Source organism: Callorhinus ursinus, unplaced genomic scaffold (assembly GCF_003265705.2).
Source record: "Callorhinus ursinus isolate GAN/ISIS: 27379988/994484 unplaced genomic scaffold, GSC_fseal_2.0 scaffold335, whole genome shotgun sequence".
Classification (NCBI taxonomy): domain Eukaryota; kingdom Metazoa; phylum Chordata; class Mammalia; order Carnivora; family Otariidae; genus Callorhinus; species Callorhinus ursinus.
The window spans coordinates 1-22,942 of record NW_027397390.1 but is presented as its reverse complement, the minus strand read 5'-3'; the positions used below and the strand labels follow the sequence as shown (position 1 = coordinate 22,942).

At 44.1% G+C, this 22,942-nt stretch overlaps 1 protein-coding gene and 1 non-coding gene across 3 annotated transcripts in view; both read left to right on the top strand.

Moving 5' to 3' along the window:
• LOC112806887 (uncharacterized) overlaps positions 1-15,571 on the top strand; it is a 28,445-nt gene extending 12,874 nt beyond the window's left edge. The window contains exons 1-4 of one of the 2 annotated variants that reach the window (XM_073890479.1): positions 9,502-9,733; positions 10,474-10,539; positions 12,132-12,255; positions 13,752-15,571. In XM_073890479.1, the coding sequence (XP_073746580.1) occupies positions 9,701-9,733; positions 10,474-10,539; positions 12,132-12,255; positions 13,752-15,421 (1,893 nt within the window). In that variant the 5' untranslated portion in view covers positions 9,502-9,700 and the 3' untranslated portion in view covers positions 15,422-15,571. Of the gene's footprint in view, positions 1-9,501; positions 9,734-10,473; positions 10,540-12,131; positions 12,256-13,751 lie in introns of those variants that run through there. The other variant, XM_073890481.1, reaches the window with a different exon arrangement.
• Positions 7,886-7,992, top strand: LOC112806649 (U6 spliceosomal RNA). The gene has a single exon (XR_003203914.1). It is a non-coding gene; the product is annotated as a U6 spliceosomal RNA (small nuclear RNA).
• Positions 15,572-22,942: the final 7,371 nt, after the last annotated feature.

The window sequence follows — 22,942 nt, the reverse complement described above, 5'->3', positions numbered from 1 at the left end:
TCCAATCCAAGAGTGTTGGGTCTGGGCAAGCAACCCTTTGCTTATCTAAATAGCTCTCCAAACACCTTAGGGCATTAACTCCTGCCGTTGTAAAGGCAACTCTTCTACCAGCAGTGGGGAATCCTGCACTGGCCCAGAAGGAGATCCTCTTGCACATTGAGACTGGCATCATCATACCCTAGGAACTTGTTCTGGCAACAGGAGACTTTTTCTTTTGGGCTGGCAGTTGGACATCAGCTATGGGTTGGCTAAACGGTCTCTGCAGAGTACCAACTCAAAAAAAGTTTTGCCTTAACTAAATTTAGACTTCATTCGTTTCATCTTCTTATGCCTGCTACAATAGTATGATTAATCTATCATTGATTTGGATGTTATTTTCTTTATTGGCTTATTAAGAAATTATCTTGTATGCTATTAGCTTGTGAAATTCCCACTATGAACTTATGTGAAATAAATTGCTGGCAAAGAGAAACTCAGTTTCTGAGCATTAATTTGCCCAAAATCAAAACAAATAATGTTTGCTGCAGGGAGACTTTCTAGAGAACAGTGCTTTGGGGTATTTGAAAATGGTTTCTTTTGGAGAGTCTGGCTGGCTCAGTCAGTAGAGCATGAGGCTCTTAATCTCAGGGTTGTGAGTTCAAGCCCCATGTGGGACAGAGACCTTACTTAAAATAAAATAAAATAAAAAACAGATAACATTTAAAAAAGAAGAAGAAGGTTTCTTTTCCCCTCTGGAAGCATAACAGATTTTTCTCCTGTCACAGGATGTCACAGAATATCACGGGATATTCACTGTGAGAACCAGGTAGACCTCTAGGAGATAAAACTCCACAAATGTGTGGGAGCTCTCCATAGGACTGGGTTCCCCTGGAGTTTTTATCTCTCAAATTTGTCCCCACTGAGACTTCAGCAATTTGTGACATACACTTCAGTTTCCGTACTCCGGCACTGGCTCCCACTGGTTTCCACATGTGTGTTTCTGCTTCAGTACGTTGTGATTCTCTGTATTTGCTGGTGTCAATTAGGGGACAGTGGTTTTCCCTGTGACCACACTTCTTTTTGGAATCTAAGAATTCTTTTTTCAGCTTGTTCAGTTTTTTCCTTGTTGTTAGAATGGAGTGGCGACTTCCAGTTTCTTACATGTTGAACTGACACCAGAAGTACCTTCTTCTCCTTTTTATTTCAGCCTTCTCAAAAAATAAAATTACTGGGGTGCCTGGCTGGCTCAGTCAGTGGAGTGTGTGACTCTTCATCTTGGGGTCATGAGTTTGAGCCCCATATTGGGTGTAGAGATTAAAGATTAAATAAAATTACTGACATAATGACACTGCTATGGGTCTGAATCTTTGAGTTCACCCAAAATTCGTATGTTGAAATCCTAACCCACAAAGGTGATGGTATTAAGAGGTGGGGCCCTTGGGAGGTGCTTAAGTTATAAGGTGGAGCGCTCATGAATGGGATTAATGTCCTCATCATAAAAGAGGTTGCAGAGAGATCACAACCCCTTCCACCATGTTGAGGATGCAACAGATCAGCACCCCAAACATGGCCCTCACCTGAGCACACTGGTCCCCTGATCTCCAGCATGCATTCTCCAGGAATGTGAGAAGCACATTTTTGTTGTGTATAACCTACCCAGTCTGTGGTACTTTGGTATAGCTGCCTGAAGAAACCCAAGGCACATTCTATCACTTCTCCTAGCTATTTGCAAACATATACAAGAAAGGAAAACACTGTGTTAATGAAGCAAGGTCAAGACTCCTCCAGTCTTCCACTATTATTTTTCATAGCCATTCTTGTTTGATCTGTCCTCACATATACTAGTAGGTTATTTAGTCAGACATTATACTTAATGCATAAGAATTTACTGAAGATAAATTTTTGAAATGTAAGGGCTACTTCATAACCCCAATAGCCATCAACCAACATATTTTTAAATATGACAAAATGTCATTATGCTCCATTTTATCAATTTAACTCAAAAATGTTGTTTCTTGGGGTGCCTGGGTGGCTCAGTCGTTAAGCGTCTGCCTTCGGCTCAGGTCATGGTCCCAGGGTCCTGGGATTGAGCCCAGCGTCGGGCTCCCTGCTCAGCGGGAAGCCTGCTTCTCCCTCTCCCACTCCCCCTGTGTGTGTTCCCTCTCTCGCTGTGTCTCTCTCTGTCAAATAAATAAATAAAATCTTTTTAAAAAAATGTTTCTTAAGCCATATGTATTACAATTAGGATCCAGAATGTATCCTGACACCCTACAGTAGCTGTCTCAAATGCCTGTTAACCCACAGGTCTCACTTGCCTTGTGATTATTTGTTGACGTTGCTGAGGCCTTTGTTCATTAGAGATTGCTATGTCCTGGGTGCTGCTTATTGAGTCTCTGACACTGTCCAACTGATCACCCTCACCCATAATCCTGCACACTAGCTAGTGAGGAGATGGGTGATGAGGTTTGTGCCTGCAGGCGTGTGTGGTGGGGACTGTTGGGGACGTAAAACAATCATCCTCTCCACACTCCATCTGCCTCTGTCCACCTGGAGATAGCATCATATCGCACAGGTTAAGGGCTCAGTCCCATAGGATGACTGTCCCCTTCAGATGCCAGTCACAGATCCAGGTGGTCACCTGTGCTTCAGACTGACTGGCTGTAAATCAGAGGTTCTCCCGACCCCTCCTCTCATTTGATTATCTTGCAGGGGTGGCTCACAGAACCCTGGGGAGTATGTTTACAGGCAGATGAAGAAGTACATGGGGTGAGGTGCAGAAGGGTCTCCAGTGCAGGGGCCTCTGTCCTCATGGAACTTTGGTGTACCACCCCCAGGCATGTTTACAGATCTGGAGGCTCCTCAGTTGTCCTTGTTCAGGAGTTTTTATAGAGCTTTAATCTCCAGCTCCAGCCCCTTCCTGGAAGGTAGTGGATGGGGCTGCAAGTTCCAAGCCTCTAACCCCAGTGTTTCTTTTTTTTTTTAATTTTTTAAATATTTTATTTATTTATTTGACAGAGAGAGATAGTGAGAGCAGGAACATAAGCAGGGGGAGTGGGAAAAGGAGAAGCAGGCTTCCCACCGAGCAGGGAGCCTGATGTGGGGCTCGATCCCAGGACCCTGGGATCATGACCTGAGCTGAAGGCAGACACTTAACGACTAAGCCACCCAGGCGCCCCTCTAACCCCAGTGTTTCTGATGACCACTCCCCATCCTGATTCTATTTAGGGCCCTCACCCTAACACACTTCTTTATCATAAATTCAGGTATGCTCAAAAGGGGGCTCCTTATGAATGACACAAGATACTCCTATCACTCAGGAGATGACAGGGGTTGTAGGCGCTTTGTGCCAGAACAGGGCACAGGGGACCAAGACCAAATATATTTCTTCTTATACCACATTATTGAATAAGTATTAAGCCAGACTAAGGGGCGCCTGGGTGGCTCAGTCGTTAAGTGTCTGCCTTCGGCTCAGGTCATGATCCCAGGGTCCTGGGATCGAGCCCCGCATCGGGCTCCCTGCTCCACGGGAAGCCTGCTTCTCCCTCTCCCACTCCCCCTGCTTGTGTTCCCTCTCTCGCTGTGTCTCTCTGTCAAATAAATAAATAAAATCTTAAAAAAAAAAAAAGGCCAGACTGTAATGTGCACCACAAGAAATCAACTAAGAGGGGCGCCTGGGTGACTCAGTCGGTTAAGCATTCAACTCTTGATTTCAGCTCAGGTAATTATCTTAGGATTTGAGATTGATCCTGTGTTGGACTCAGCAGTCAGCATGGAGTCTGCTTGAGATTCTCTACCTTGCCCCTCCCCCAGCTGGAGCTCTCTCTTTCTCTCTCTCAAATAAATAAATAAATAAATAAATAAATAAATAAATAAACTCTTTCCTTAAAAAGAATCAGCTAAGAAATTGCAAAGACATGGGGGAAAAAATCACTGTTACACAGACAGGCGGACAGAACCCATTACATACACGTTTTCAGATAAACAGAACTAGTCCTCAAGTAAAGTCACTTGACAGCATCATTTGTCACACATAGTTTATCCTAACTTTACCTTGTTTGGAGCAATCATGTATGTTAGTTTATTGAGCTTATCCAGAGGTAAAATAAACTTCTTTTATCTGTATGACAGGAAGTAGTATTTTTGAAAACAAGGCACTCACCAAAGTTAGGTTCCTATCCTCCCATAGGAGCCGAAAGATAAACCTGCTATCTCCCTTGATGTCTGCATTTCAAAATGATGGCCCTCAAGATCTTTCCATTTTTTTAAAAGTAGGCTCCACACCCAGCATCGGGCAAAAACTCATGACCTCAAGATCAAGAGTCGCACACTCTACCCACTGAGCCAGCTAGGCACCCAAGATCTTTCATCTTAAAGAAGTCGGCTCCCATTTGCTGATGAAAGACAATCCTGGGTCCTGAATCTGGGGGAAAAAGAAGCCCAACTGGCAAAAGGCCTGTATAGTCTTTAAAGAGATGCTTTAAAGAGATAAGGAAGAGTTTGCAAGTCCTCTAAGCTAAATGCTATGACAAAATGGAGGGGGAGTGTCTCTCCCCATTTTCAACAGGGAGAATTAAGCCTCTTATTTTTAATTTGTATTTCACATACTTGAAGACACAGAGTATCGCTGACATTCTAGCAACTGATGGATCTACCTAAGATACCCTACCTGAATAATCTTTCAGGTAGTCAACTTGGAGTCTAAATTGAATTAGGAAGCCTGTTCGTAACAAGTATGGAAAGAAAGCCATTAGTGAACCAGAATTTTCTTTCTTTTTTGCCCTCTGTATAAACAGTATTGCAGGGTCCACTTAGGAACTCTGGCATTAGGTAATTTATGATAAGCCTAACGTTTCCTCAATGAATCCTGCTAAATCCTGTCCCTCATTATCCTATTTGTAGCCCTGCTTTCCTTTCTTTTCCTTACCTTCGTGGTATTCTGAGTTAGCTGAAATTCCTCAGTGTCCCTTGAGTTTGTAACTTTTTGTGGAGGAGACATATTCCTAGAAAATGGGCATTCAACCGATTGTGTTAAAATCTGTGGCATTAGTTACTATCAGTCATGTCTGTAACTCCCAAGGGAATAAGGAGTGTCCTTGGAAGGTCTTGTAATGTGGTGATTTTTATTTATATTTTGGGTGTCTGTGAAGTAAGATGGTCCCAAAGTTCTTTACCCTGAATGGACAATTTTTAGGTAATGGCCCAATAGTTTACAATATATGTAAGTTAGCATCATTTGTTGACCAGAGTATCCAGTCCTAAGACGACTACCTGATATTTGGCCAAGGTTTGGTTTTGTTTTGTTTTTCCCCAGTCCTATTCTTACTCAGGAACATCCTAGCTTAGGGGTAGAAAGCAGCAACATTTCACTGAGCCCCACCATATATGATGGCTGGCAGTGCCTTTCATACATCTACAAACTCCCATTACTTTTTGCTCAGTTAATCCAAAGGTGCTCCCTGGATAGCCAAGGTGTCTGGGAGAGAGGTGACCTTCTCCAACACCGTGGCATCTGGCAAGGGACTGAGGACAGAGAACACCTCCCTCCCCCCGGGGCAGGTGGACACCAGAGAGCTCAGAGAACTCAGGTTTAGCTTCCTCCTATCTTAAGGAGAACTTGGTAGCTGTGCTGAGCTTGTGGAGGCGCTGTTTTCATGACCCAAAGCAATGGGCAGCCAGGTCGGGAGGGTTGCAGGTTTGGGGTCTGTGAGGGGTCTCTTTTTTATCCAGCCATTATTTCCTCTTATTTCCTTGAATCATGCTGAGTTGATACTAGTTTTAGGTTGTTGTGATGAGTCTTGTAGAAAATTAGCATTCCTTTATAGACCATCTGCCCCAGGGGGTATTAGCAGAAGGCTAGTCTCTTCAGACACCTGGTAAGAGAGACTCAGGTTAACTTAGAATCCAGATTGTCAGTTTCTTTGTATCCAACGAGATGACCCCACTCCAGCATTCAGAATCCCCCTTTATGAACCAACACCCTTTCACATGAGAAACATTGTGAGATTGTGTATTCAACAGTCATTGTAACTCAGCAAGTTATAGATTTAATGCTTTGATTTTCAGCAATAGGAATCCTGCAGCTACAGAGTTTCTTTTAGGGCTATCATAGAATCTCTTTCTCATATGGAGACTTCAGCTGAGAGATAATGTTTTTGAGCTTACCATTTTCACTTTGTAAGCAATAATGTAAATTCGAATCCTTCCCAGACCAAACTCCTTGTAGTCACCATCACTGCCTTAATACTCATTGCAGCACCCACTTGGTCCCAGGCATGTACTGCAGTTGCCACTTCATCATAATCGACCCTAGGTAATGGATTCATTATGATGTCTATGCATACCATGGGTCATAAGCATCCCATTTCCTCTTGGCTAGGTGTTCAGCACTTCGTTCAAGCCCAAGGGCTTGGTCAAATCAATTCCCAAATCCCATCCATAGGGGTTTATCTACTAGGGCTACTGCCAGAACTAATCCATTATTAGTTAGGAATCAATCAGGAGAAAGAACCTCCACATTAAATTGAATTGGGAAAATTTAATAAAAGGATGTCTTAACTAAGACATTGGAGTATTGAAGAATTGCTAGTAAAAGTAAAGATGACCCTACGGGCGCCTGGGTGGCTCAGTTGGTTAAGCATTGCCTTCGGCTCAGGTCATGATCCTGGAGTCCCGGGATCGAGTCCCCCATCGGGCTCCCTGCTCAGCAGGGAGTCTGCTTCTCCCTCTGACCCTCTTCCCTCTCATGCTTTCTATCTCTCATTCTCTCTCTCTCTCAAATAAATAAATAAAATCTTTAAAAAAAAAGTAAAGATGACCCTAAAAACATTGGAATAACTCAAAAGATGCTTATTAAAAATTGTAACATGGGGGGGCACCTGGGTGGCTCAGTCGTTAAGCGTCTGCCTTCGGCTCAGGTCATGATCTGCGGGAAGCCTGCTTCTCCCTCTCCCACTCCCCTTGCTTGTGTTCCCTCTCTCACTGTGTCCCTCTCTGTCAAATAAAGAAAATCTTTAAAAAATAAAAATAAATAAATAAATAAATAAATAATAAAAATAAATAAAAAATAAAAATTGTAACACAGGGGCGCTTGGGCGGCTCAGTCGTTAAGCGTCTGCCTTCGGCTCAGGTCATGATCCGTGGGAAGCCTGCTTCTCCCTCTCCCACTCCCCCTGCTTGTGTTCCCTCTCTCGCTGTGTCTCTCTCTGTCAAATAAATAAATAAAATCTTTAAAAAAAAATGTAACACAGAATGGTAGAAACAAATTTGTGAACATCTAACTGAAGGACTATATATAAAAGAAATCATAGGGCATCTGCCTGGCTCAGATGGTTAAGCATCTGCCTTTGGCTCAGGTCATGATCTCAGGTCCTGGGATTGAGCCCCACGTTGGACTCCCAGCTCAGTGGGAAGTCTGCTTCTCCCTCTCTGTCTGCCTCTCCCCCTGCTTGTGCTGTCTCTCAAATGAATAAATACAAAATCTTTTTAAAAAATCATAGAAATCAATGAGAAAAATACAAAAAATAATACAGACAACATATTTGAGCAAAACCTACATTAAAGAACATTTTTAATGGTCATTAGGCCTAGAAAAGTTATAGAACACTAGTCATTATGAAATTATAAGTTAAAACTACAATGAGAAAGTCTACAAATCCACTAGGATGAAATTGATTAAAAAGAATCACAATGCCAAGATTAGACTCAGCTTGGGGACGCCTGGGTGGCTCAGTCAGTTAAGCAGCTGCCTTGGGCTCAGATCATGATCTCAGGGTCTTGGGATTGAGTCCCACATGGGGCTCTCTGCTCAGTGGGGAGCCTTCTTCTCCCTCTGCCTGCTTCTCCCCCTGCTCTCTCTCTCTCTGACAAATAAATAAATAAATAAATCTTTAAAAAAAAGATTGGACTCGTGCTCACTTTGGCAGCACATATACTAAAATTGGAACGATACAGAGAAGATTAGCATGGTCCCTGCGCAAGGATGGCACGCAAATTCGTGAAGCTTTCCCTATTTTTGAAAAAGAAAGAAACATTGGTGTTATGGAATGAATATTTGTGTTCCCTCAAATATTTTTATGGCTTTATTGAAATACAATTGACATATAAAATTAAAAGATACTTAAAATGTAAAAAAAAAAAAAGATTGGACTCAGCCTAACTCTCTCTCTCTCTCTTTTTTTTAGTAAACTCTAGGTCCAACATGGGGCTCAAACTCACAAACCAAAATCAAGAGCCACATGCTTTACTGAGTCATCCAGGAGCTCCAGCTTAACTCTTGTTTCTTCTCAGACTTAAGTGTGTCCTGTTAAAAATTATCTGATGTCTTACCTTTTTCACCCTCCACTGATATTTCTCCAGAGCTATTTCTACCACTATCTTTGAATAATTACATAATCATTATTAATAGCTCTCTGAATTTTGCATTTCACAATTTTTTTTCAGATATATCATCAATTCCTCATGCACAACAGTCCCAGCAATCACTTGAAGAAACAGTAATCCCTCCTCAGCAAGGAGATGAGACAATGGTGTTTAGATGACTCTTTTGTACATGCACTCTGCCTCAGAATGCTGTAGCCACTATCACAAAACAAAACAATGTAATAAGTTGTTCTCCATTTGACATAGATGTCAGATTTCTAAAGGATTTGAATAATCTTAAAATATGAAGAAATATTAAATGAATAAATAGTGTTGCTTTGTGATTTGGACATGATCACTGAATATACAGGCAGGAAAGAGGTCTCTTTGGGAACCAGATGCAGAGATAACTGCTTGTCCTCTTACTTCAGGGCGGCCTGAACATCACTGTTTCTTCCAAGTCATGGCCCTGAGAGACAGAGTTACAAAATCGACTAGCTTCTGACTACTTGCATTTGAAGAGCGAGAACGTGTTTATTACATTCTAGTTAAGAGTGGATGCATTTTGAGTCTGAAAGAGACTGTGTCTGGGGCGCCTAGGTGGCTCAGTCGTTAGGCGTCTGCCTTCGGCTCAGGTCATGATCCCAGGGTCCTGGGATCAAGCCCCACATCGGGCTCCCTGCTCCGCGGGAAGCCTGCTTCTCCCTCTCCCACTCCCCCTGCTTGTGTTCCCTCTCTCGCTGTGTCCCTCTCTGTCGAATAAATAAATAAAATCCTAAAAAAAAAATTAAGGAGACTGTGTCCATTTAAATTTGTAGCATTTGAGAACAATTGAAATAAGTATTTTTGGCTTAAGGGACAATTTTGAGCTTCATGGCATCTGAAATGTCTCTAACAAGGATCAGCTGCAGACAACAGTCTGCAGAAGGGGTAAACAGCTTCCTTTCCCTGAGGCTAGATTACTCTTATTTCTCAGACACTCGTGGCTCCACGAAACCTTGACTCACGGAGGTCAAGGACTCGGACTCTAACCGTCCGTGCGGCTGAGGAAACTACATTACCCAGATGGCAATGTGCCTAACGGTGGCGGCGTTGACCCAATGAAAGCCCAGGACAGGAGCATTTCCATGCGGACGCACCAGGTCGGGGCGGGACTTCCGGCGTCCTCCTCGTGGCGGTCATTTTGGCTTTTCTGGAGCCTGTTCACGCTGAGGTTTCGGAGCCCCCGGTTGCCGGCAGAAGCGTTCTCCCCCCTACAAAGAGACGGCTCTAAGGCTTGGAGGCGGCGCAGCCCGGGGTGACCCGCAGCAGGCTGGGATCAAGACCTCCCTGCCCCACAGCCCTGCTCCGCCCCCAGAGTCCGATGGCGGCGGCCGCGCCCAGGGAGCCGCCGCAGGTAAGCGCTCGTCCCCCGGGCCCTCCCCGCCGTCCCCCCACCCAGACCCCGGAGGCCCGAGCTGCTCGCGGCCCTGCGGCCCAGGCCCCGGCGTCGGACGGGGCGGTGGGCGGGGGCCCCGTGGGCGAGCGCCGGCGTGCCGGCGTGAGGAGCGGGCTCCGGGTTGGGACAAGCTCGTGCAAAGACTTAGAGGCGCGACTGAGCCGGGAGCGCTGGGGAAGCCCAGGGTCTTGTGTCTACGGGCAACGGAGTGTGAGGCGAAGTTGTGCCTCGGGAGTTTTGCCTCCATTCTCAGAACGGTGGGAGCCAGGGAGACTTGGGAGCGAAAGAGGGGCAGTGTCTGAAATCGGGTTCTCACACGTTTCCTGGAGCTGCTCGCAGGATGAACGGACGGGAAGAGGGGTGATAATAGGCACAGGGAAGTTGAGTTCTGTAAAGATCACCTAACTAGCGAGAGGACGGAAGCCCAGAAGTAACGCAGCCCGCTGTCGGCCACCGGATCCTGGGCTGGGCTGGGCGCTTAGCCCCTGAGATGTGGAAGCGGTCCCAGGCGTCGGTAACAGAACATGCCAAGGCTTGAGGGCTCAGGGGCCTGCAGGTGTCCTTTCTTTCTCGTGGGAACTGGGAGGAATGGGGCAGGAGTCAGGTCCGGACACCCTGGTGATGGCTGTTATGGGAGGTTTGGAGGAGTAAAGGCAGTTGGTCTGACCGAGCTCTTACCGGGCTCTCTGGGGCTGCAGCATGGAGAAGAGTACAAGTGTGAAGTTGGTAGGAAGAGAAGAGAGGAGGCTACTGCAATAGTCTGGGTGAGTGTGATGGTAGCCGGAGCAGGGTGGTGGCCATGGAGAAGTGGCTGGATTCTGCACTAGTGTTTTAGGTGTGGCTTCCAGGGTTTTCTCATTTTGAGGTAGAGAGAGGTGGGCGTCAGGGATGACTTGAAGGTTTGGCTTTAGCAATTGGGAGGATGGAAGCTCCATCAGTTGAGATGGGGAAGTTCATAGTAAGAGTAATTTTCATTGGAGATATCGGAAGATTTCTTTTTGGCCCATTAAGGGTAGGAGATGTTTCAGAGAACAGTTTGTGGGCCTCTGGAACTCTGAGGAGTTCAGGATGTAGACTTCTCCAAAAGGTAGTGGAGAGTGTTTGGACCAGGGCGGAGCTATGGATCACTTAATATGGGGAATCCTGGCCAGGAAGAAGAGGGTGGGTCTGAGGACTAGGTTTCCTGCTTGGCTCCCTGGTTGTGGGTTGTGGCTGTCCCAACACAGATCAGGGAGAGAAGTGATCATAGAGAAGGTAGGGGAGAATGTATGGTTTGGTATGTGGCCAGGGGCTCCAGGGGACATGTGGACATGAGATGGATGTGGGGGCACAGGAGTACTTCAAACAAGATGACGCTGAGGTGGGGGCTGGTGCTTATTCTCTGTTCTACAGACTCACCAGGATTTCATTGTATTCCATGGTGGGGCCTAAGTGTTCAGGTTAGGCTGGTGGATTAGCTTCGGGGCACAAGTGGTCATTTATGAGACTAATTGGGGGTAGGGTATAAGGCCATACAGGGCCACTGGAGCTGAGTTTTGAATGCGGGTTAGATGGAGAGAGGACAGCTGTGACTGGAGAGGGGACGTCAAATGCATGTGGCACACAGGTGGAGGAGAGCCATGTGTATCTGAAATCTGGTATTTCAGAATATAAATATTCTTGGTAGTGAGGTTGAAGCAAGGAACAGGGAGGGAGGTCTTCATAGTAGCACCAAAGGCTGCCTCTTTTAGTGGAAACCATCAGTCTGGAGTAGTATTTGATCCTGTTTGAAACTGCCAGGCGTTTTCTGGGCCACATATGCCGAGTAACATGTAGAAAGGCCAAGGAGATGACTGTGGTGTAGGGTAGGAGGGGGCTGTAGCTGTGGGAGTGCAGTTGTGAGAGGTGTGGCAGAAAGAGTGAGTGTGAAAGCGTGACCACAGGACACTAAAATTGGGGTCATAAGGATGAAGGATAATGCCACATTTTTTTGCATCTTGGAGGGATGATCTGGGGACTTTGGTGGTATTGCCTGATAAGACCAGAGTCAGTTCATGCACACCCTCCCTATAGCTAGCTTCTCTCTCTAACCTGTGTGTGTGACACTGACTACACTGATAAGAGGCATCGTGACTACCATGCCAGGTCCATCATTCAGATATCCTCTATCTGCCCATCTGCTTGTTGTTGTTGTGGGAAGACACAGTATCAGTAGGAATATGAGGAGAGAGTGGCTCCAAGGACACCCAGGCCTGGTATCTCCTCTGAGTTGTGGAGTAGACTGAGCTGAGGATGGATGTGGAGGGTGGGGGTTATAATGAACTTGGACTCCTAGGAGAGATGTTGATCATAGAATGAACTGTCCACATTATGACAGGGTATGAATTTTGAGGACGTGGCCATTGACTTCTCCCAGGAGGAATGGGGGCTCCTTGATGAAACTCAGAGACTCCTGTACTGCGATGTGATGCTGGAGAACTTTGCACTTGTAGCATCGCTGGGTAAGATTGTCACATTGCTCCTTGTGTCCTGAGGTGACGTCCTGCCTTTCCTTTTTTCCCCAGAGTTCACTCTTTCTTTCCCACAACTGGACCACAGGCTCTCCTAATTTCCACCACTTTCTTGTTATGTGTGCTGTGGGTGCCAGTGCTGAGCTGTGTATAGTGCCCCGAGCAGTGGACTGCCCAAGCATCCCTGACACCTGTTAGCTCAAAAAGTACACGGGAGGGTCTGGGAGTGAGGAGTCTTGAAGTTAACTTAATGGATCCCACCTTGCCTTCTCCCTGGCAGGGTGACTGTGTCCAGATCCCTGGCTTCTAGTTTTGCCCCCTTCCTCTAGCTGACAGTTCTTTGTGACTGCCTGTGCCAGGTCATGGTCATTATTCACATGGACAGTGGGCTGTTCTTGTAAGACCCTCCTTTGATTGTATTTTACATTTTCTTTCCTGAATACTACTGCATGACAAGTTGCATGGGGCCAGCGGTGGCCACTCACTGCGTCTTTCATTAAGACTTGCGTCATTCAAGTTCTGAGGGGTCACACAGTGGAGAGTGCAGGGAAAACACTGGTTTTACAGGGTGGAAATGGCAAGATGGTCTCAGAGGAGGTCTGGCCCTTGTGAGCGGCAACTGGGGGAGGGCATGGCATCAGGGCCTTGTTCAGATCATACCAGGAACTTGCCATGGGTTCGGTAGTGTTTTGGTGCAGGTACCACCAGCCATGTATTGTTTCTACCTTTTCTTTTGCATACTTAACAGTTTGCTAATTTTCATTTCGTCTGAGACTTCTGGCTCCTTCCACTTTGGTGGCCTTCCCGGGCCACCAGTTCCTCTGCACTGCTCCCTTCACAATATCCTCCAACATTGACCTGCAAATGGTGTCATGAGGTGTGCACATATCCTTACACAGTCCTTGAACCAGCTACTCAGGTCCAGTTGAATTTTACTGGGACAGGCCACGACCAGCCTCCCGCACAGCATGCCTGTGTTGCCAGCAGATGAGGTCCTACTGAAGGAGGAGTGAGGAGGCAGGGACCTCGCCTCCATGTGGTGCACCCTATGCTTGTGTATTGTCTATTGAGGTCTCTCCTATTCTGGTCTCTTCGGAGGCCCAATACCACCAAGCAGCCCCTACCTCAACCTGCCCCTACCTGCTGTGTTCTCAGAACAATCATGGATGCAACTTGTTGTGTCAGACACATTTGAAATGGGGCTTCCCCCTCCCACCGAAGTCAATATGCATTTCTTCAGCATTTCTGCTTTCAGGCTTTAGGCATGGGATGGAAGATGAGGAGGCCCCTTCTGAGCAGACTATGTCTGTAGGAGAGTCCCAGCTCAGGGCTTTTCAGGCAGGTCTCTCCACACAGAAGATCCACCCCTGTGAGATGTATCCCAGCCTTGAAAGATATTTTGCACCATGCTGAGCACCAAACAATATACCCTTGGCAGAAACCATACTTGGGTGCCACATGTGTGAGATGCTTCTCTTTCCATGCAGACCTTCACCAGCAACAGAGGCATGGCAATCGGGAGAAGCCCTGGAAAAGAGATGTGGACAGGGCCTCGTGTGTGACAAGCTGCAACTTCTGTGTGTCAGGGCAGCCTTTCACATGTAGGAAGGTTGGAGAGGACTTCCCAGCGACCTCGGGACATCTTCAACTCCAGACCAGTCCCAACAGTGAGGAGCCACACCGTGGCAACCAGAGTGGAGAGGCCCTTCACAGCGGAAAAAGTCAGTACAACGGGGGTGAATGTGAAAAAGTTGCCAGCCACAACCATGCACTTGATCAACATCAGAATGTTTGCTCTGGAGAAGGGCTTTATGAGTGTAGCAAATGTGGGAAAGCCTTCAGCTCAAACTACAGCCTTGTGCAGCACCAACAGATTCACAGTGGACAAAGGCCATATGAGTGTGGTGAATGTGGGAAATTCTTGAGCCAAATCTCTGGCCTTATTAAAGACTGGAGAATTCACAGTGATAAAGAGCCTTATAGATGCAGAAATTGTGGACAGTTTCTTACCCATAACTTCAGTTTCATAGAACACTGGAGAATTCACACTAGAGAAAGAACTTACGAATGCAGTGAATGTGGAAAAGTCTTTATCCACAGATCTAAACTCATTCACCATCAGAGACTACACACTAGAGGAATGCATTATGGGTGTGGTGAATGTGGGAAATCGTTCAGCTACAAATCCAACCTCATCGAACACCGTAGAGTTCACACTAGAGAAAAGCCTTATGAGTGTAATGAATGTGGGAAATTCTTTAGACAAAGCTCTAGCCTTTTCCGACACCAGAGAGTTCACACTGGAGAAAGGCCATATAATTGCAGCGAATGTGGGAAATCCTTTAGACAAATTTTTAACCTCATTCGTCATGGGAGAATTCACACTGGAGAAGTGCCTTACAAGTGTAGTGAATGTGGGAAATCTTTTAGCTGCAAATCTGAACTCATTCAACACCAGAGAATTCACAGTGGAGAAAGGCCTTATGAGTGCAGTGAATGTGGGAAGTTCTTTAGACAGTTCTCTAACCTCATTCGACACCGGAGTGTTCATACTGGAGAAAGGCCTTATGAGTGCAGTGTTTGTGGGAAGTCCTTTAGCCGTAAATTTATCCTTATTCAACATGAGAGAGTTCACACTGGAGAAAGACCTTATGAATGCAGTGAATGTGGAAAATCCTTTACCCGAAAATCTGACCTCATTCAACACCAGAGGATTCATACTGGCACAAGACCTTATGAGTGCAGCGAATGTGAGAAATCTTTTAGGCAACGCTCTGGTCTTATTCAACACCGGAGAGTTCATTCTGGAGAAAAGCCGTATGAGTGTGGGGAGTGTGGGAAATCCTTTAGCCAAAGTGCTAGCCTTATTCAACACCAGAGAGTTCACACTGGAGAAAGGCCTTATGAATGCAGTGAATGTGGGAAAACCTTTAGCCAAAGTTCTAGCCTCATTCAACACCAGAGAGGTCACACTGGTGAAAGGCCTTATGAGTGCAATGAATGTGGGAAGCCCTTTACCCACAAATCTGACCTCATTCAACACCAGAGAGTTCACACTGGGGAAAGACCTTATGAATGCAGCGAATGTGGGAAATCTTTTAGCCGCAAATCTAACCTCCTTAGACACAGGAGAGTACACACTGGAGAAAACCCTTAAATGTGAGGAATGTTAAAATTCTGTGTATTATTGATGAGTAGCTTTCTATTCTGTCGATAATGACTTTATCCGTGCATCTGTTCTGGACCCACAGATTATTTCCAGGTTTGGGGTATTTACAAATAAAGCTGCTATGAATATTTACATTCACTTCTTTATGTGGATATATGTTTTATTTCTCTTGTTGTAATAACCGAAACTGTTAGAGTGGAAGTGAATCTTTCACATTTTAAGAAATGGGAAACTAAAACTAATGATGTAATATATGGTGATTAACATAACAATTAAAAAAAGATTATTTATTGAAAAAAAAAAAGAAATGGGAAACTGTGATCTATAATGGTTATTCTCTCTTGGCTTCCCACCATCAGCACATGAAAAGTCAAGTTCCGTGACATCCTTGAAATAAGTGTAGTGGTAATAAACTGTGGTTTTAATTCCATTTCCCTAAGTGTTCATAATGTTGAGCATTTGTCATTTATTTGCTGTGTTTATCTTCTTTGATAAAATGTATGCTCATAATCTTTGCCTATTTTCTTTTTATGTACTTAAGTATTATATGGAAAAATTGAGTACTAGAAGATTTTTCTCCCTCAAATTTTTGTCCTCACAATTGAAAGCCCACATGCACCAGACTTACGCATTTAATCTGCATTAACATTTTCTTTGCTGTCTTAACTCAATAACACATTAAATCAAGCCTAGGTTTTAGTTTTTGGCAATCCCTGTTGATCTCATGGTAAATGTCAAATTGCTAAGGTGATGTCACTGAACATGGAGGTAGTGAGATATTCCAGTAGCACCTCATTAAATTCTATTCCCAAAGTACTGATACAGTAGCCACAGATAACTTTAAGAACAAAAGTAATAAAACCATAAAATGACCAGCAAGTGGCAAGTTTTAAGTATTTGTGGGTGTTTTTGTTTTGTTTTTGTTCTTGTTCTTATTTTGTTTTTTAAAGATTTATTTGAGAGAGAATGTGCACAAGCCGGGGGGGTCATGGAGGAAGGGCAGGAGGGAAAGTGAGGGGGGAAGCAGACTCCCTGCTAAGTACAGAACCCAACGGGCTCGATCCCACGATCCTGAGATCACGACCTGAACGGAAACCAGGTTTCCATGGAAACGGAACCAGGAAACCATGCTTAACTGACTGAGCCATTCAGGTGCCCCTAAATATTTGTTTTGTAAAAAGAGTTTGACTTAAATATGCTTGACTTAGGGGCGCCTGGGTGGCTCAGTCATTAAGCGTCTGCCTTTGGCTCAGGTCATGATCCCAGGGTCCTGGGATGGAGCCCCACATCGGGCTCCGTGCTCAGCAGGAAGCCTGCTTCTCCCTCTCCCACTCCCCCTGCTTGTGTTCCCTCTCTTCGCTGTGTCTCTCTCTGTCAAATAAGTAAATAATAAATAAAGATACTTGACTTAAACTACACATACTTTAAATACATATTTTGATGTTTTCATACATGCTTGCATCCCAGAAGCTAAGTTCCTCCTGCCCTTTCATCTTTTTCAATATATAAAATTATATGAGATATTCTAGCTTTTGTAATGGCTATTTACATACATATCTGTGAATAAGACTGTTAAGAAGTCCCATTAACCCTATCACAATCTTCCATCATTATCATTTTCATGGTTGTTCTTCAATCCCCATGCGTACTACTGGGTGTCAATGCATAACCTCTTAAGAATTTCCAAAATGTCAGCACTCTAATAACTCTGATAACTTGAATGCACAAAAAATATTTTTAAATATAAATGTTAGTGCTAAATTTTATTGATGGAATTAGCTGCTGAAGGCCGATGGAATGCAATCATGATACCAATTGTATGGCTTTTATTACATGTGTCTTTTGAGTATTCACCTTACCTCTTTTGTTCACTGAAGAATTAGTTAAGGTGTTAATATTTTTATATAGTTTAATGTTTCTTCTGTAATTTGAAATCCTGAGTTGCCCTTGAATAATGCAGATGTCTATTTACAGTACTAACATATGTATCAACTATAGCTCCTGATACTTAACAGAATTAGGCTTCTCTACCTTCCATTTGTCAAATGAAACAATGTTTCAAAGTTACTTCTTCAGAAGTTTACAAATCCCAATTTCTCTGCATTTTAAAAATTTTTTAACTTTTTTTTTTTAAGATTTTATTTATTCACTTGACAGAGAGAGGGAACACAGCAGGGAGAGTGGGAGAGGGAGAAGCAGGCTTCCCGCTGAGCAAGGAGCCTGATGCGGGGCTTGATCCCAGGACCCTGGGATCATGACCTGAGCCAAAGGCAGACACTTAATGACTGAGCCACCCAGGCGCCCTCAAAATTTTTAAACTCAATACGAAGCTGAAATCCCCAAATCAAAAGTCTTCCCTGATCAGTGTATACATATATGAAATCATTACTTTATATTACAGTTTCATTTGCCAATTATACTTTAATACAGGTAAAGGAAAAATAAACGATTGAAATAATGCAGAAACTTTAATCTGAACTAACACTGAGAAACAGCAATGGAAGAGGAGCTTTTCATTCATCATACACAGCAAAAATACAGAATATGTTTATTAATTTATTTTCCTCTGAAGACAATACACTTTGGAGAAACAAAAGATTACTTGTAATGAGTTGCTTTGGAAGATGATCAATAAGTACCTTATCAAGGGTCAGATATTGCTACCAGGGACCATCTGGCACACATTAATCTTACCAGTTTTTTTTTTTTTTAAGATTTTATTTATTTGACAGACATAGAGATATCGAGAGCAGGAACACAAGCAGCAGGAGTGGGAGAGGGAGAAGCAGGCCTCCCACTGAGCAGAGAGCCCGATGTGGGACTCGATCCCAGGACCCTGGAATCATGACCTGAGCCGAAGGCAGACACTTAACGACTGAGCCACCCAGGCGCCCCTTACCAGTTCTTTTAACTATAATCCAGCCCTTTTGGCTTTAATTTGCAGGATAGCCACTGTTTTTTCATAGTTATTTTCAGGACTATCAGAGAAAGTGGGCAGTCTATCTTGATGGATTGAAATATTTCCAGTGTTCTAATACATTAGCCTTCTGGATTTCCTGCTAACTCAGCTTCACCAGTCAATATATTTACTAAAGTTATACTGGTTGCTACTGAAATCCCACTCACAAAAAGGTAGAATTTCAGGGGCGCCTGGGTGGCTCAGTCATTAAGCGTCTGCCTTCGGCTCGGGTCATGATCCCAGGGTCCTGGGGTCGAGCCCCGCATTGGGCTCCCTGCTCGGGGGGAAGCCTGCTTCTCCCTCTCCCACTCCCCCTGCTTGTGTTCCCTCTCTCACTATATCTCTCTCTGTCAAATAAATAAATCTTAAAAAGAAATGTAGAATTTCATTACATTCAAAAAACAAGTATCCTAGAATCCAGAAGGTGTGATGATAAATAGCCTTTTCCCATGGTCTCCACTGTGTCACACAGGAGCTACAGTCTTGACAAAGCCACAGGTGAAGAACACCTGAAGCCCACTGCAATAAACTCATGGTTACTATGGGCAATAAGGAAGCCACTTACTCTTATTTACTGGATAAAGTTTATAAACATTTTGTCCATTAGTATTCTCCATATCCTCTATTTGGCTGATTGAATCTCTTGATTCTGTTTAATATGTTCACTTTTTTTAAAAAAGATTTTATTTATTTGAGAGAGAGAGTACACAAGAGGGGGTAGGGTCAGAGGGAGAAGCAGGCTTCCCACTGAGCAGGGAGCCCAATGCGGGACTTGATCCTGGAACTCCAGGATCATGACCGGAGCTGAAGGCAGTTGCTTAACCAAATGAGCCACCCAGGCACCCAATATGTTCACCTTTTAAAAATCTTTCCTGCATGCCTCATAGCTTTGGCACAAAATTTTTTTAAAAAGCTAAATCTGTGTACTATTGGGTATACACAGTTTGTAAGCCTACATCAATACAAATTATTACAAAATTTAAATTACTATAAATGCCGGAAGGGCAACTAGGTGAATATGATCAAGTATAAGAAGAACTAGTCTGAGGGTGAAGAAAACATTCCTTGGAATATATTTTTTTATGTCTGGAATGAATATTGTGCAGTAGTTTACTAAGTGTAGTACTGGGAAGAGTATTACAAAGAGAAAGTTCCTGTGAAGGGTGGTGCTTATTTAATGATCTAGAAGTAAGGTGATGATTCAGAATCACAGCTTACCAATTTTTTCTTGTAAAACAACTATGAGCCTGATTCTCTTTGGCAGTATAAAGAGTTCATCCCTTGTAAAGCATTAGAAAATTAGTAGTTAGCTTTCTTTTCTGCTATGTTAAGGCACTCCTTTTTTATGTTATACTATCAATAAGCAGACTTGTAGTAAGTTTTATTTTTCATTTCATCTTAAGCCTTAAATTTTCATTAACTTTCAAATCCTTTTCAGATTAGGCCTTTAGACTTATTCCAATAATGTTTTTGCATCTCTTGGTTCAGTCAAAGATGGAGAGATTGATTCCTCTTTTTGTGTGCAGAGGAGAATGAATGATTTAACAAATTTTTCTTTTTCTTTTTTGTCTTTATTTATTTGAGAGAGAGTGAGAGAGAGAGAGTGAGCACAAGCAGGGGGAGCAGCAGGCAGAGAGAGAGGGAGAAGCAGGCTCTCTGCTAAGCAGGGAGCCCAGTGCAGGGCTCGATCCCAGGACCCCGAGATCATGACCTGAGCCAAAGGCAGATGCTTAACCAACTGAACCACCGAGGCGCCCCAAATTTTTCTTTTCCAATGTGGGATTTGACAAGTCTTTTGGAAGTTCCACAGATTTTAACAAAACCAAGTTGAGTGTCCATTTTCCAGATATGTATCTCCTGCACAAAGGTATGTACTCAAGTGACACTTGAGAATTGTAGCCAGCTCAGAATTCTGCAGATGGAAGGAAAGCTAAGGAAAGGACATCTACAAATGATAAAGAGAGACAGAGTTGAAAAGGAAGTACTGGGGAGGAAGTTTTAAGCTTATAAAGTACCTAATGCCAGAGTTCCTACGTGGACCCTGCAAATACTGTTTATACAAAGGACAAAAAATTCTGGTTAACCGGTGGCCCTCTTTCCATACTTGTTACAAACAGGCTTCCTAATGCAAATTAGACTCTTAAGTTGCCTACCTGAAAGATTATTTAGGTAGGGTATTTTCTTAGGTAGATCCATCAGTCAGCTATACTCTGTGTTTTCAGTTATGTGAAATAAAGGTTAGAAATAAGAGGCGGGGTGCCTGGGTGGCTCAGTTGGTTAAGCGACTGCCTTCGGCTCGGGTCATGATCCTGGAGTCCCGGGATCGAGTCCCGCATCGGGCTCCCTGCTCAGCAGGGAGTCTGCTTCTCCCTCTGACCCCCTTCCCTCTCGTGCTCTCTCTCTATCTCATTCTCTCTCTCAAATAAATAAATAAAATCTTTAAAAAAAAAAAAATAAGAGGCTTAGGGCGCCTGGGTAGCTAAGATGGTTAAGCGTCTGCCTTCGGCTCAGGTCATGATCCCAGGGTCCTGAGATCAAGTCCCGCATCGGGCTCCCTGCTAGGCGGGGAGCCTGCTTCTCCCTCTGCATCTGCCTCTCTCTCTCTCTCTCTGACTCTCATGGACAAATAAAACATTTAAAAAATAAGAGGCTTAATTCCCCCTGTTGATAAAGGGGAGAGACTCTTCCCTTCCCTTTTGTCACAACATTTACTATAGAGAATCTATAAGCACCTCCTAATCCCTTTGAAGACTACATAGGCCTTTGGCCACTAGGGCTCCCTTACTCCTGCATTCATGACCTATATTGTTTAATTCCAAAAAGTACTGTAATGCAAGTAAGTTTCTCTTTCCTCTGGATAAAGTCAATAAACTAACACACATAGTCACCCCAATTACAAACATAAAGTTAGGATAAACTCTGTGTGACAAATGATGCTTTCAGGTGACCTTACTAGAGAACAGGTTCTATTTATCTTCTAAATATGTATTTAATGGGTTCTATCTGCTTTCTGTATAATAGGGTGAGATTTTTTTCCTGCAAGTCTTTGTAATTTTTTAGCTGACTTCTGATACACATCACAGTCTGGCTTAATACTTACTCAGTAATGTGGTATAAGAAGAAATATCTGATCTTGGTCCCCTGTGCCCTGTTCTGGCACAGAGCACCTACAACCCCTGTTATCTCCTGAGTGATAGGAGTATCTTGTGTCATTCATAAGGAGCCCCCTTTTGAGCACACCTGAATTTATGCTAAAGAGGTGTGTTAGGGTGGGGGACCTAAATATAATCAGGATGGGGAGTGGTCATCAAAAACACTGGGGTTAGAGGCTTGGAACTTGCAGCCCCACCACTGACCTCCAGGGGTGGAGCTAGAGATTGAAGCTCTATAAAAACTCCTAAACAAGAACAGTTGAGGAGCCTCCAGATCTGTAAACATGCCTGGGGGTGGCACACTGAAGTTCCATGAGGACAAAAGCCCCTGCACTGGAGACCCTTCTGCACCTCACCCCATGTACTTCATCTGCCTGTAAACATACTTCCCAGGGTTCTGTGAGCCACCCCAGCAAGATAATCGAGTGAGAGGAGGGGTCGGGAGAACCTCTGATTTACAGCCAGTCAGTCTGAAGCACAGGTGACCACCTGGATCTGTGACTGGCATCTAAAGGGGACAGTCATCCTGTGGGACTGAGCCCTTAACCTGTGTGCTATGATGCTATCTCCAGGTGGATAGAGGCAAAATTAACTGCATGGTGGTGTTTGTGAACATACGTATCAAATAATGGAGTGTGGAGAGGAGCTGTGGGTGGAGGAAGATTCTGTTTTACATCCCCAACAGTCCTCACCAGGGACAAACCTCATCACCCATCTCCTCACTAGCTAGTGTGCAGGATTATGGACGAGGTTTATCAGTTGGACAGTATCAGAAACTCAATACGTAGAACCCAGGATGTGGCAATCTAAAGAGCAAAGGCCTCAGCAATGTCAACAAATAATAACAAGGCAAATAGGACCTGTGGGTTAACAGACATTTGAGACAACTACTGTAGGGCATCAGGATACATTCTGGATCCTAATTGTAATACATATGGCTGAAGAAACAACACTTTTGAGTCACATTGAGAAAATGGAGCATTAACGACATTTTGTCATATCTAAAATTTTTATTTATTTACTTACCTATCTATCCAGAAAGCACCACAGTGCATGGGAGGCAGTGGTGGACGGAGAGAGGCTGGGGCAGAGCGAGAGAGGGAATCTTAAGCAGTCTCCACACCCAGGGCAGAGTCCAATGCTGGGCTCACTGGGTTTGATCTCACAACCCTGAGATCATGACATGAGCTAAAATCAAGATTTCAAATGCTTAACGCAAGGGACAACCCAGGTGCGCCTTTTGCAGCAGTTTTACTTACAGCCCACCAAACTGGAAACAGTTAAAATATCCATAAAGAGATGAATACATAAATAAATAATGCTATATCGATAGAACCTACTTCTCAGAGATATAAAGAAATAACTGCTCATTTAAGCACCACAGATTAAAAAAAAAAA